Genomic DNA, 14,147 nt, shown 5'->3' with positions numbered 1-14,147 from the left:
GATCGTCACAGGAGTCAAAAATCAACTTAAACGCATTTAATAAAGTGCATTAAATTTAAAATAACCCCTTTATGAATTGTATTCAGAATTAAAAATAATGGCAAAAACAATATTGTATATAGTAAATAGCTAATAATATAAGAAAAAATATTATAATCCAATTTGGATACGTGGTCCCTTTAAGAACCTTTGCTCAGTGCGGAAGTAGTTCAGTCAACTTGTGAGTATTTGTACCAGGTCCAGTGAGCAGATGTTCAGAGGAGCAGCACTTCTCTCAACACTTGTAGTCCCTCGGCCCTAACAGTTTAACTTAGCGCTTTTTTTAAAAAATTAAAAATTAACTCTCTCAAAATCATGGCCGGTTACGAAGAAGTAAATGTACGTGGTTATGAAGAATTCTGTAAGGCTGTGTCTGAGAGAAAAGGAAAGGATGTTTTTGCCTATTTTTCAGGGGATAAAGACGCCCAAGGAAAGAGCTGGTGTCCAGATTGTGTTAAAGGTAACTTTAGATTTCTTCTACTTTCAGATAAAATTGCTAAACTTGCTTCTGAGTGGACTTATTGAACTATTTGCTCACGCAGCAAAGTGTAGAAAACTTTGTATTGTTCTGATAGTGAGAATGTTGTTTTTGCAGGATGCTATTTATTTCATATATGGGGCACTTTCTTTCAGTCATTTTCAACAATATTCTTTCTTTTTTAGCTGAGCCAGTAGTCAGAGGAGAGATGACTCACCTTCCTGAGGGTTCTGTCTTCATCTACTGTCAAGTCGGAGAAAGAGCCTAGTCAGTATTTTTACCAGAGCTGAACAAGGGAAAATATCTAATTGCACTTATTCTGACAGATACTGTGGTTGCAGTTTGATTTGCAATATATTTTTTTAAAAAGACAAGCTTTAGTTCATTGATTACTGTGTAAAAGATTTTAAATGTGATGGTGCACTACCAGATGAGATATTCTAAAATGTGTGCCTCTAACAAATGGAGGACAGCAAGAATTTGTTTAAAAAAAAAAAACAAAACATTAACACAAGAGTTCTAACCCTGGACCAGACAGGCTGCAGAATGTAAATTCTAAATCGCAGACTTTGCTAATTGCATTGCTTCAAAATGCAGTTTTCATTTGAAATGTCCTTGTTATGCAGCCCAAATTTTTACTAGAACATATTTTAGCATACTGTTTATTTGATTCAATTCTGGCATGTACTGACAAAATGTCTTGAAGTCAAAATGACTGAATATAACTTTATTTTATTACTGTATGAAATAGAACTGCAATGATTATTCAGTTAACCAATTTGTTGTCAAATCTTAGTCTGCAATTATTCTGATAATTGATTTATCATTTGGAGTAATAAAAAAATCAAATTTCTCTGGTTTTAGATTCTTGACATTGCATATTTCCTGTTTTGGTGGAAAAAAACAAGTCATTTGAGGTTGTCATTTGGACTTTGGGAAACATTGCTTGACATTTTCTTACATTTTATTGACCAAACGTAGTTGCAGCTCAGTTAGCTCTAATGGTTGAAAATTTTGAATGTTAGTACTTGCATTTTAGCCAATTAAAATATTTAATTTCTACACAGCCTGAAAACCTTTACTGCCAACACAGTGAACATGTGTGTGGAATGAATTATATCCTGTATGTACAAAGGAAAAGAGAAGCAAGAGATTTTTTTTAATAGCAAAGCCAAACGTGTGTATTTCACAGCAAATGTGAGATTTTCTAAAGCTGAGGAAAGTTTAATTCTGCTTACTGAAATGTCATCTTCATACAGTGTGGTTACATTTCCAGAGAAGCATTCATAATTTTATACACACAGTAATATGTTTAAAAATGCATCTGAAACTGTTTGCATCGATCTGAGGTTTTAATATACAAAATTAGAGCCCAGTGTGGTGTTTCTGTTGTAGAAGGCATTATCGGTGGGTATTAAACAGCTGCCTAATGATGTTAATTTCATGCTTCAGTTGGAAGGATCCAAATAATGACTTCAAGAAGACACTGAGGTTGAGCGGAGTTCCCACGCTGCTGCGATATGGAACAGTAAGAATATATTTTAACAGAATTTACTTATTTTGTTAACATCAAATAAAGATGATTTATTATTCCTGCAGTTAGAGAAATGTCGTAAATGGTTTTATTTCAGCCACAGAAGCTGGTGGAGGAGGAATGCCTCAAAGCAGAACTGGTGAGGATGATGTTCACTGAAGACTGAGGAACCCTGAGCTGTTCACACCCCTCATAGAGAATTCAGCATTTCACAGTAAATCCAATTAAACACCATTCAGTTTCAGCACTACTGCATCACTGAATATTGATAACCATACACACCCAACATCTCCTTCTGTAATCCCATGCAAATCAGCAACAGTGTAAGTTTACAACCCAAATAATACATCTCATTTATAATACATAAGCATCATGATGATTTAATATTGAAATATCTTCAAGAAGGGCACAGAATGGATTTGACTCATACACCTTTGTGATATATGTGCAGTCAATCATTGCTGAATTGTAATTCTAAGGTTGATACGTGTCTTCTCATGTAATGTCAAACACACTAGTGATAATAAAAAAATGTTAATTATTTTTTATTTTTTTGGATTTTACAGTGACTGTGTTTGCATTTGATTATTGCTGTCTTGCTGTAGGCTGTGAATAACGTGAGACTTGATGTTGAACATTTGCCTGTGTGTAATCTGTTGTTTTGTGTCTCCAATGAAGGCCTGAAGTTAAAAATGTTCTTGTCTCATGATAAATATTCTTGTGAGCAAGTTTTTCATTGTATTATTTCTGAACATTTCAACAAATACGGTGTTTGTACTGCAAAATTTGTTTAGCTTGCTTGCTTTGTTGACAGTTTACAACATATTTCCTTGTCTATGCACCTTCAAAGTGTGAAATTGTGCTGTAAATTAGATAAGATAAGCTATACTATATTGTGCCTCAAGGGAAATTTGCCTTGGGTAATGGTACAAAAACTTTTAACAGCTTTGTGACAACAGACAGCACAATAATAGAACAGAAACTACAGAGCAAGGTACAAAATAAGCCATATAAGAAACCTTACTATCTAAAAGATAATGTACCTCACACATTCATAAAAACCTATGCACATATTACACTAGTAGGGCATCACATTGCACTTTGTGTAAACCAATGTATAAAGGCAGAAGAACATAAAAAATGGATCAAGAGATCATTCATGTATCTCAAATATGCGTTTGTACACAAATAATTGAGATTAAGCTGTTGTTTGTGGAGCACTTTGATAGAAGTGAGGATAAATGACAGGTTAAAACAATTACTTTTGTACTTGCAGGCTCTGTTGCCACCACCTGAAGGGTATGGTAGTTTCCACACCGTTAGAGTTAATTTTCTTGCCAGGTCTTCACTCAGAGGATAATGACCTTACTAATCTTTAAGAAGTATGGAAATCATTGTACTTGTCTGAGGAAATCAAAAGAAGTGGTTGAGAGGTTAGATGATTTAATATTATTACAGTATAAATAAGCCTCTGTGGGAATTTTTTCAAAATCACAAAATGCACATGCAAATTTTTATTTACAATTAGTGGAGAGTCATGTGGAGGGTTATCCATAAGTTTGTACAAAAGAATAACAAAACAAAAAAAGTGGAATATATGAAAATGTCAGTAGGATTTCTGACGTCCTACTGAACATCAATGAATTTCAATACTGTGTCCTACTGTTGTATTTCTGATATGGGATCCATGAGGGCAGGACTCTGATCACACACATAAAGTTTCAGGCAGATTGGAGCATGTTCAGCAGAGTTAGACAGCACTTCCTGTTTCATGGCAAAGGATCAATATTTTTGGGTGCTGCCATGGCCATGCCCTTTGACTTATTAAAAAAAAAGTTTGATAACTTTTCATTAGGAAGGACTGTTGCATATACTGGCCAAATTTGACATCTCTTGGACTTATCCCCGAGGAGGAGTTCATCACAAAATTTTAACAGCTAATTCCAGATGGCTGACTTCCTGTTGGGTTTACAGTGTGTCCGTGATTGACTTGTTTGCGTTTCCTGATGTGCTGCATATGCCTACAAAATTTTGAAGCTGTAGATGAAACATCCTGTGCGTTGGGCTAATGCCACATTTTTAAATTTTGTAGGGGGCGCTACGGAGCCATTTTGGCGCACACATGCACAAGTCTCATAAAATATCAAATTTTTCGCTGGTCCTGATGTTTCACGTGTTTTCAAGTACATTAAGGCTGCCAAAAATGCGATTTTCCCCTCCGACAAAGAAAGTATAGTAATAATAATAATGATAATAATAATAATAATAATAATAATAATAATAATAATAATAATAATAATAATAATAATAATAATTCCTTGCATTAGAATAGGGTGTTCGCACTGTTGGTGCTTGGACCCTAATAAACACTGTTCTCATAGTGTTGATCATAAAGGAACGTATTAATGATAAACAGGAGGGAATGTTAGAAGGTTTTTTATATTATCATTAATGATAATATAAAAAATCTTGTAACAGTAGGTTTAGTGAAAAGTCTGAGTTTGTTAACCCTGAAATGAGGGAAACTTAGGGTTTTCTGTTTCACAAGGGGAAGTAGCTCAAACTAGAGACAGAGGAGTAACTCTAGCCTGTTTCAGAAAGAGAGGCAAGTAAAGCTTTTGGTTAGTTACTGTAGTAACGGACTCTATGAATGTAACCTGGTTGGGACCAGGTTTATCTCAGTAAACCTTGAGTTACTCTCTGTCTCTGGCCTTTTTCAGCCACATATGTTATTTGATTTTGTCATTCATTCAGTCAGCAGGTGAGTTTTTGTGAAGCCTAGTTCTGCTGTGTGTCAAAATGTCATGTCCTTTGATTAATGGTGCAGTGGATGAAGGAGCAGCATTACTGTGCAGAGAATTAAATATTTTTTGGGAGATTGTTATCAGACTGTGCATAGATGTTGTTGCATTTCTGGATAGTTGTCTTTTAGAGTGGTACTGTTTTACATCACAGTTCATAATCTACATCCACAACCTAATCTGTCCTTACATTTGTGACATTACCAACTGCAGTTATGCTCTGACATCCCAGCAGATATTGTGTGTTGCACTGTGGTTCTTTGCAAATGGAAGTGTTTCCATATAATGTGTGAGGTGCAGAGCACTTCAGTAAGGCAACTGTGTGTAGGAGAGGCAGGAAAGTGTGCTTGGCCTTGAAAGGGTTTTTACTCATCTTAGTGGTTTTCCCTGGACATAAACCTGTCAGAGCCATCAAGGAGGAGTTTCACAGGATTGCAGATCAACGATGTAGAGATCTGTTAAATTAATGTTACATTATACTCTGTTAATGACATCATGTTGCAATGTCAGATTGGGCTTAGTAATTTTAATGTCTTTTAGGATTTCTCAGTGTGATTGGCTGCATAGATGGCACACACATCCCCATCACAGTTGCCTCACATACTGAAGCTGATTATGTGAGTAGGAAGTGCATTCACAGCATAAATGTGCAGGTAGGCTGCAGGTAGATTGAGTACAGTTTCAAAATGTTAAAGGCTGCATTATAGTTCAACATGTGTTATTTTCTGCACTGTTAAGATCATATGTGGTGCTGCGTATATTATTTCTAGTGTGGAGGTCAAGTGGTGTGGTTTTGTTCATGGCTTGAGGATTTGTGATGAGTTTAACTTGAGCAAAAGACTGCAATGTGCTAAGTTGCCGAAAGATTTTAACAATATGATTGACTTGTCTATGTTCTTCAATATACTCTAATGTATGCAGTGTACATTACAGGAGAGTTTGATGGTCTTTTGGTGGGTGATAGAGGTTACCGTGTCAAGCCAGAGTGATGATCTTCTACCTTGACCCCCAACAGAACTTCAAGCAGGCTCATTGTAGGACAAGAGCACAGGTGTAGATGATCGTAGGTTTGGTGAAAGCTCATTTATAGTGTCTATGTCAGTTCAGGGTCATTCTTGAGAGGGCCTGTGATATTCTTGTGGCCCGTGTTGTTTTTCATTGTGTCGCTGCAAGTAGAGGAGAGCAACACTTTGCCGTTTAATTTGAAGCTGTAGGTGATGAACTTTTTCTTTATTTCATACACATGAAAGAGCTAGTTTAGTTTTTCAAATAGTTTACATAATTCAACTGTGAACATGCAGTCATGTCTGAGTTATGTTGCAGTGTTTACATTTGTAGATGTGGCCTTGTAATGTGATTATTCCAGGCTAGCTGTAAATTTCTGTATATATTGTTTTATTTAATTTTGCTCTTTCATTTTTCTTCCTGTTCCTCTTTCTATAGTTTCTGTATTTTTTATTACCCTCTTCCATATTCCTAGTGTGACACCAACAGCCGAAACCAAATCCCTTGCATGTTGTGTACTTACTAAAGCTGATTCTGATCACTTTTCTGTCTTTGGTCTAGGCAAGAGGAAAAGGTGCAACAGAAAATTGGACCTTCCAAGCGTACTTGTGGAGATGCAGGCTGAGAAGGAGCGGAACCGTGCCCAGCATGATGAGAACATCTGGTTGCTCCTCAGCGAGGCAAGAGAGAATGAAGCGGCCTTGCAGCGGGAGGAGATGGTCCAGAATGCTGCCTTCAACCATTCATTCCTGGGTGTGCTGGGGCAGCTGGTGCAGGCAGTGCTGGGTGTACTGGGGCAGCTGGTGCAGGCAGTGGGCAGCCAGAGTCTACCTCCCAGAGACTTGAGATTTAGCTGTATATAGTTTTACTTTTAGCCCTCCACTGTAGGACAGGCCCACCACAGTTTGTACTTTGCACATTGTAAATAGTTTTGATTTTGCTGCTGACTAATAAACTATTTTGTGACTTATGTGATTGCATCATAACTTTTCATTTTGTCTGTTAAGACACTGGTAGGAAAAGAGTCAACAGTCTGAACCAAACAATTCTGTATTCCCTAATAATGCATTTATGTTTAATGGGATTTAACATGTTTTAACACAAACTCCTTTATGGTTCATAATTCCGTTGACTGAATTACACCAAAGCAATACTGATTTATCAAACTGGAATATTCTTAAAACAGCTGTTTTAATGTTTTGGTGTTTAATTTGTCATGTAATCTTGCTAACCTTGACAAATAAAACAATAGCACAGACACATCTGCAAAAGGTACAAAAGTTTATTGTCAGAATTGCATTAAAGAAAACAATAGCAGTCTGGGGACAGAAAAACAGAAGTATAACGAGAAGAATAACTTAACTTTTGTATGACACGTAGTGCATCAGTGCATCCTGTACATCTCTGTCCTCCTCCTCTACACCTTGTGCCACTGCAGGCTCATGTGCTGCTGCTTCAGGTAAATCCTATGAAGTCTCATAAGAGAGCATCTGAAACACATACACAGCATACATGTTTTAATACCTAATAGCGATAAACTGCAGCCATTACATGGTCGTTCACAGGACTGATACACGATAGCTAGCGAACTAGCATTAGCTTACCCTCATATGTCGTCTCGTTCATATCCTCTTGTCTTCAGCTTGATACTGCTGTATCGCCTCCCAAACTCTCCTGTGTGTCTCCTCAGTGTTTCGACTCGCCGCTCTCAGCTTTCTCCGACTCTTCTATTACTTTGAATCTGACAGAAAGCCACAGACCGAGCAGCAGGTGAACCATCGCCTCCGTTATGTTGCGTTTGTGTCGCACGCAAATGACGTTAAGGGACTTTCGGCTCCCCATGCTATGACGACTCCACCCACGATGAGGCTATATGGAAAAACAACTAAACCGAGACGAGCCGAGTCAGATACAATAGTGGCGAACCGTACTGCGCCGAGTAGATGCTTGTGGAATCGCGGCTATATCTGTTGCTGTAAGTCCACGTGTTGTAGCCCTACAGGTATTTTCCTGTAATGAACACTGAGTGGCAGCACATCCACAGGAGTACAATGGTGCTTTCACCCCAGTCTTAATGGAAATGTGAAATTTCATTCATAGTCGTTTAATTAAACTTATCAGATGATTAAATCCCTAGTATTTAAATACCATATAATGTGATTTTGAAGGTAAAACCTACAATACGGCTTTTTGTAATGCAAACATCAGAGAGCGTTTGGCAATATAAAGCATGAAAACTGAGATTTTAAAAGAATTTTGTTGCATTTGCAGCTTTTATCACATGAAAAACCCACGGAATGTAGTGACAAAGACTTTTCTTTACAAACAGAATACGCAAATGTCAGGATGAAAGTGTGCTTGTTTGAAAAAAGAGCGCAACCGCTGTTGCAGTCAGGGCGGTTTAAGCGGAGCGCATTCCTGCACAGCGCTCACACCGGAGGACGAGCAGCGGGGACACACAGACCGCAGCGCCTCGCCGGGGCCGGAGCTCACCGAAAAGCTCACGTCGGAGGTGGACCAAGTGCTGGGTGTCGCCCGAACGTAGCGGTTACATGTACAGCAGCCTCGGCTGAGGTAACGGTGTGTGTTCGAGGACTGTACGCTGCGATGTCGGAGTTTCTGGTGAGTCTGCTCGGGGAGCGGCTCGTCAACAGCGAGAAAGCCGAGGTGGACGTGCAGTCTCTGGGCGCCAGGCTGTCCCTGGTCGGGCTCTTCTTCGGATGCAGCCTGAACGCACCCTGCAAGCAGTTCAGCGGCAGCCTGTGCGAGTTTTACAGCAGGTTCAAAAAGACGTCTGAGCACAAGGACAAATTGGAAATCGTCTTCATCTCGTCTGATCAGGACCAGAAACACTGGCAAGACTTTTTGCAGGAGATGCCATGGCCTGCGTTACCTTTCAAAGACAGACACAAGAAGGTAAGAGGGGCAGTGGTGATGAGCAGCAGCTCAGGAACAATCAGCTCTGAGGAGGTTTTCTGTGCTGTAGGTGGGCTGGAAATCCCTGAAAAAAACCCTTTTAGGCCATGTCTGCTGCCTGTCAGTGCACAGGTGTAGTTTATTTTTGGATGATTAATTAGTTTTCCGACACAGTTAAGTTCTGTTTAATCAGATTCCCTCAAGTCTGATTGGAAACAAAATGGATCTTTGTCTTCCTCAAGTTGTCTGCAGAAATCTAGTTGCTGGTGCTATTTATTGATGTCCCACCCATGTAACAAACAGAAATGTATTTTTAGCGAAGTCTGGTTACAAAACCACTAATTAATTCTACTGGCATCCAAACAGGGCCATAAGTATGACCGTGTAATGTTTAAAGACGTTTTTAAAACCATATCTTAACCTTTTTATTGTAACACTTGCAGTCAGGGCTGGGGTCATTTCATTTTATGAGGCTATTTTAACATGCCGGTCTAATTGAGATAGAAATACACTTAATTTCCTTGTTTTTCTAGTAATGGCACAGACTAATAATTCTGTCCAAGGAATAATTGCAGAAACACCGTCTTAACAGTGTTCCTGTCATGCATATTGCATATTATTCAGACTGCTGCATGTGTGTCCTGCTCAGTAAAGGCCTTTTATTTTGCCACCATCTCTTCTGCAGCAACACACTACATATGTGAGGATTTCTAGAAAACTACTTTGAATTCTTTTTATTTATTAAGTACTTTTATACTTCTCTAATTTTTGTAAACCATCAGGCTGCTTGGATATTTTTTTTTGTACTGTAGGTTTTCACTGCAGACACATTTTTTCAAATAGCAATTTTTTATTTAAATTTAAATTGCATAGTTTATGTCATCATTTAATTTTTAAAGAATTTTATTATTAAGATAAATTTGACAGTTTCTTTTGTTTTAGCTTAAACTGCAACAATAAAACTACAATTTTCCACAAACATCTTGTGGATAATTATTTACAGAAAATAAAAAATAGTCCTTTTAATAGACATTTCTTTACTGGTATCTAAGTGAATTTTGTAGCTGCATAAAGGTGAAACAGTCTACGCGCTAGAACGGAGGAGTATGCTGCATATATTGTGTGTGTGCTGTAGGATGACAGTGGGCCATGCCAACATCCTGTGTGCTGCACATCCACTTGTTCTGAATCTAAATGTAATTGCAGATGATGCATAAACAAAGACACCGTGCTCAGCTGCATTTGCAAGGCATCAGTTAGGCGTGCCAGTAAATTCTGGTGACGCTTGCAAAGCAAAATGCTGCTGTGGATTTTAAAAACTGTCCAAACAAAGGACTGTGACCCCTTGTTGTTTTAAGATAAGGCCTGATAAAACTTGGAAGAGGAAATATTTTTCGGAAAATGCTGTAAAGAAATAACACTGAACAGCAGATAAAAAAATATTTTAACCTTTTTCATGACACAGTATGTGTATTTAAAACCACAGTGGCCGAAAAATGGTTTAAAAAACCTGTGCCTTATCTTTAACAGTGTCTGTATTTTTTCAGTCTTGCCTCATTCAGTCAGTACAACCCTAGCAGTTCTTTGTGTAGGTGAGGTATGACTTGGACTGAATCATTGCCTGGTAAATTCTTTCAGATTGCCAATGATTATTTCCGTTACACTTCATAATGAAGTCCAGGCGTGAATGAGGCTCAGGGATGACGGTGGGGTGGAGGTTGTCTTGTTGTCTGGGGTGGAGCGCATCCATCGCCACAGTGCAGTGTTATTGTGTTCTCCTAACTGCTTGCGGAAAATATCTGTGGCATCAACATAAGCATTGTTTGTGCTCTTGTTGGTGGTCTGTTTGCTCTCTGGGCCTTAGGATGGTATTGCAGTGCAGCTGTCTGTTTCCGTGTTGCAGAGGCCTGCAGTTTCAGCTCAGTTCATCGGCTTGTCTTCTCATTACAACCCAGCAGAGATAATTCACTGTAGACGCAGTGTCTTGTAAATGTGACATCTCCCGACGCATGTCGAACATGCTGTTACACTTCATCATTCACTAGTTAATCCATGACTCATGCATGATGGTATTTTAATTCTATTAGAGCATTAGTTCTGTGTGCTGGAGTCTGTACATTCATTTACACTGCAGTCTTTCTCTCAGTTTGTTTTTCTCCACAAGATGTCACACGATGTTTTTATACATAATTCACATAGTGTGTTTCCTTTTTTCCTTCTGAACATGGTTGATTTAATTAGTTGAGCTGCAACAGATAGTCAATTAAGAGAAAACAAATCTGCAACTATTTTGATCATGGATTAAATTTTTTTGCATTTTTCAAGCAAAAAAGTCAAATATTTGCATGTTCCAGATTCCCACAAATAAGGATTTGATAGTTTGCTTTGTCACATATGATAGTACACTGAATATCTTTGGTTTTTGGACTCTTGGTTAAATAGGACAGACTCAGTCTGAATACATGTACTCAGGCTATGGGGATTCATAATGGATTTTATTTGCTTTTTTGTTCTAGTTTTTAACCCAAATGATTAATGGTGTAATTGAAAAATAAACAGCAAATAATTGCCAGATAGAGTGATAATGAGAATAATTGTTAGTTGCAGCCATAATTAGCAGCCTATTGTGTGGGGATTTATGGGTTTTGATTAAGCAGAAGGTGGTCAACTCAGGACAAAACTGCACAAATTTTCTTGTTTTTTGTTTGTTTTTGTGGTTAATTAATTGCGTCTAACTCAAGTTTGTGAATCATATTTTGCAGGTCTGGTGGTGTTGCATTAGCTGCTGTTAAAATAGAATAGGATAATAGAGATTTCTCTGAGGGCGATGGGCTGCTGGTGATTTGCCTGGACATCTGAATGTGAACGTCGCAGCACTTGTGTGTTGTAGACAAGCACAGACGGAGCTAATGGCTGAGTGGTGTTGACCCAGCGGAGGGCTCTGTTGATGTTGTGGGTCTGTGGAGAGTAAGTGGCCCTCTCAACCCTCCTCTCAGGCTCTTTTTTTGACTTGGTGCAAGTACAGCTCACCTCCCGGTGAAGGATGCAATTTTTCTTCAGTCGTGTCTTTCAGAGCCTCACTGTTCAACTCCGAATGTCCCACTGTACCTCCTCCTCCTCTTCCTCTTCTTCCTCGTCCTCCCTCTGCTCCCCCTCCTCTGCCCTGTACTGACTCGGCCATCTATCTCTCACTGGAGGCTGTCGTCTTTTCTTTTACTCAGGGGTTATCCAGGCCTTCCCGTTGCAGGAAATGTTTGTTATTTAATCAAGAAAGGATAATAGTCTTGATTAAATACAGAACGAATGGAAAGACTGCTGCTGCTATCTTAAAGCTGAGGCCATTCTTTATTTAATATCTCTAAACTCCTTGGAAAAAAAGAGAGAAACTGTCATGTAGCAAGAAAATGTAATTGGCTTTTATTACTTGGTGCCAATTGATTTAATTTAGCTGTTTCCTCATATGCATGTCTGTGTTTTTTATTTTTTTTAAGGTTATGCTTGGGTCACTCATAGGTGACTTAAATGTTTCTGCTTTGTTTTATGAGTGGAATTTTTTAGCAATTGCTCTTAAAGCCAGAGAGGCCAAAGAGTCAGAACACTGTCTCTGAGCAGCCCAGAACATCTCCGCTAGTGATCGTCTTTAGGAAGCCCTCCAATAGTGTGTTCTTACAGGGTGGATGTGTGCTGGTTGCTCTGAGATGGCCAGCTGTCTGGCTGTCGTGACTCATTGGCACTGCCTTACATGGACTTGCGCAGCAGGAGAGGGAGAGTTCCATGTAAATCAATTAAAGCCCCGGCCAACTCGATGTGAAAACCAAACTCGATTCAAAGCTGAGATGCTGCCAGAGTTGTTCCTGCAGGAGTTCGAGGGAGGAGGATCACATCGCAGGGAGAGAAAGGCCTCTTGTTTGAGTCCTCCTGGTCAGCGGTTCTGCTCTGTAGCCGGCCCCCAGAGGCAGGACGCCCGCTTGCTCGCTCGGCTCTTGGCCAGGGGCTAAGGGTGCAAGGGGCTTCAGAGTGGGGCTGAGGACGTCTTTCACCAGCTTGTCACTGATCTGCTGAAAACTGCACTGCACCCTGCCTCATCGTGCTCCTCATCCCGCGTTGCCCTGTGACCGAGGAAGTGGCTTGAAAAGGGCCTGAACTGTTTTTATCTGCAGGTGCTAATCTTCTGCTCTTGATTTGTCTGTGGAGCTGTGGGTTTGTGGGCCTGTATTGTTGCATGTTTCCTTCTTTCTTGTGTTCGCTCACACAGTGTGGGCTAATAACGTCAACAGAATGTGGTATTTCTGAGGCTTCTGTGATGTGGAACATCTGTAACTGAAAGCTTTCGAGTTAATTGAAGGATTCAGAGAGGATGTATTCGTCAGCAGTTGGTGCTCAGCCTGCCTGTGCTCCAGCTGATGGAAACACACTTAAGTTATGGTATCAAACTTAGCTAGTGATCAGTGCAGCAAGAAATAATAGAACATATGCTCCTAAATAGGCTTGAACATCATAATTCAAAGGTAATTGTACTGTAAGTGAAATCATGAAGCTGTGCAGGATGTGTGAAATCCAAATACAGTGACTCAGACTCAAACAAGCACCGGCACAGTGGAACAAATAAAAGACAGTTAATAAAAGTGGTCATATACAGTCTATATGACCAGTTAAAGCTGTGAACCTTGAATCAGAAGCACTCAGTTTTCTAGATTTCTAATCCGTATTCCTGAGATTCCCTCGAGAGAGGGTTTAGTAAGTAGCCTAATATGAAGTTGGCCGTGGGACTAAACCAAAAACGTGCTAATCCTTTGTTCAAGGCATTTGACCTGGGCCGATTAGATGATCAGTGAAACCCTTAAATGGCCGTTGAGGTTTTTGTTGTAGTACTTGAAGAGGTGTGATTCACGATTTTGTGGAAAATCAAATAATGTGAGAAAACAAAAGGGTTTTAATTCTCAAGGAGACTTGTAATCTGTACTTTATTCTATTTACATGCAAACGTTAGGAGCATTTTTTATTATGCACTTGCTATGAGTGCAGATTATTGATTTTTTTTTTTTCTTTTTCAATTTTCTAATTGCTAAACTGCATGTATTTGGTGGGATCTAAGAACAATAATGCATTTTTACTTCAAAAGTTCTCCCAGGCCTAACATTGATTTAAGAAAATGCAGCTAAACTTTGTCCATGATATCTCTAAGTAAATGTATGAATTACTTATTATGATCATTTTATGAAAGAGCACAGATTATGTAAAGTCTCTGTCAATAATTGAGCATTTATTTAACCACAATCTGCACTTTGAACTTGAGCTCTGATGGTTTTCTTTCCAGGTAATTGATTGAATATTTGCAGTGTTTGTCTTTAGTGTCACTTGAGCACAACAGTAG

General features: G+C 39.0%; 2 protein-coding genes and 1 long non-coding RNA gene across 3 annotated transcripts in view; 2 read left to right on the top strand and 1 right to left on the bottom strand.

Moving 5' to 3' along the window:
• The first annotated feature begins 227 nt into the window (after positions 1-227).
• txndc17 (thioredoxin domain containing 17) lies at positions 228-2,779 on the top strand. The gene is made up of 4 exons (XM_023272054.3): positions 228-499; positions 703-784; positions 1,970-2,045; positions 2,149-2,779. The coding sequence occupies exons 1-4, from the start codon at positions 355-357 to the stop codon at positions 2,215-2,217; spliced, it is 372 nt and encodes a 123-aa protein (XP_023127822.1). The 5' UTR covers positions 228-354; the 3' UTR covers positions 2,218-2,779.
• Positions 2,780-7,121: 4,342 nt separating this feature from the next.
• On the bottom strand, positions 7,122-8,212 carry LOC129349375 (uncharacterized). Its single transcript, XR_008602361.1, has 2 exons — positions 7,462-8,212; positions 7,122-7,347 (listed from the first exon to the last, which is right to left on the bottom strand). It is a non-coding gene; the product is annotated as an uncharacterized LOC129349375 (long non-coding RNA).
• Positions 8,213-8,309: 97 nt separating this feature from the next.
• nxn (nucleoredoxin) overlaps positions 8,310-14,147 on the top strand; it is a 69,742-nt gene continuing 63,904 nt past the window's right edge. The window contains exon 1 of the mRNA XM_023272037.3: positions 8,310-8,773. Coding sequence (XP_023127805.1) covers positions 8,465-8,773 — 309 coding nt within the window. The 5' untranslated portion in view covers positions 8,310-8,464. The remainder of the gene's footprint in view (positions 8,774-14,147) is intronic.

The sequence above is a fragment of the Amphiprion ocellaris genome, chromosome 7 (assembly GCF_022539595.1).
Source record: "Amphiprion ocellaris isolate individual 3 ecotype Okinawa chromosome 7, ASM2253959v1, whole genome shotgun sequence".
In the NCBI taxonomy this organism is placed as follows: Eukaryota; Metazoa; Chordata; class Actinopteri; family Pomacentridae; genus Amphiprion; species Amphiprion ocellaris.
This window is presented reverse-complemented; position numbering and strand designations above follow the sequence as displayed.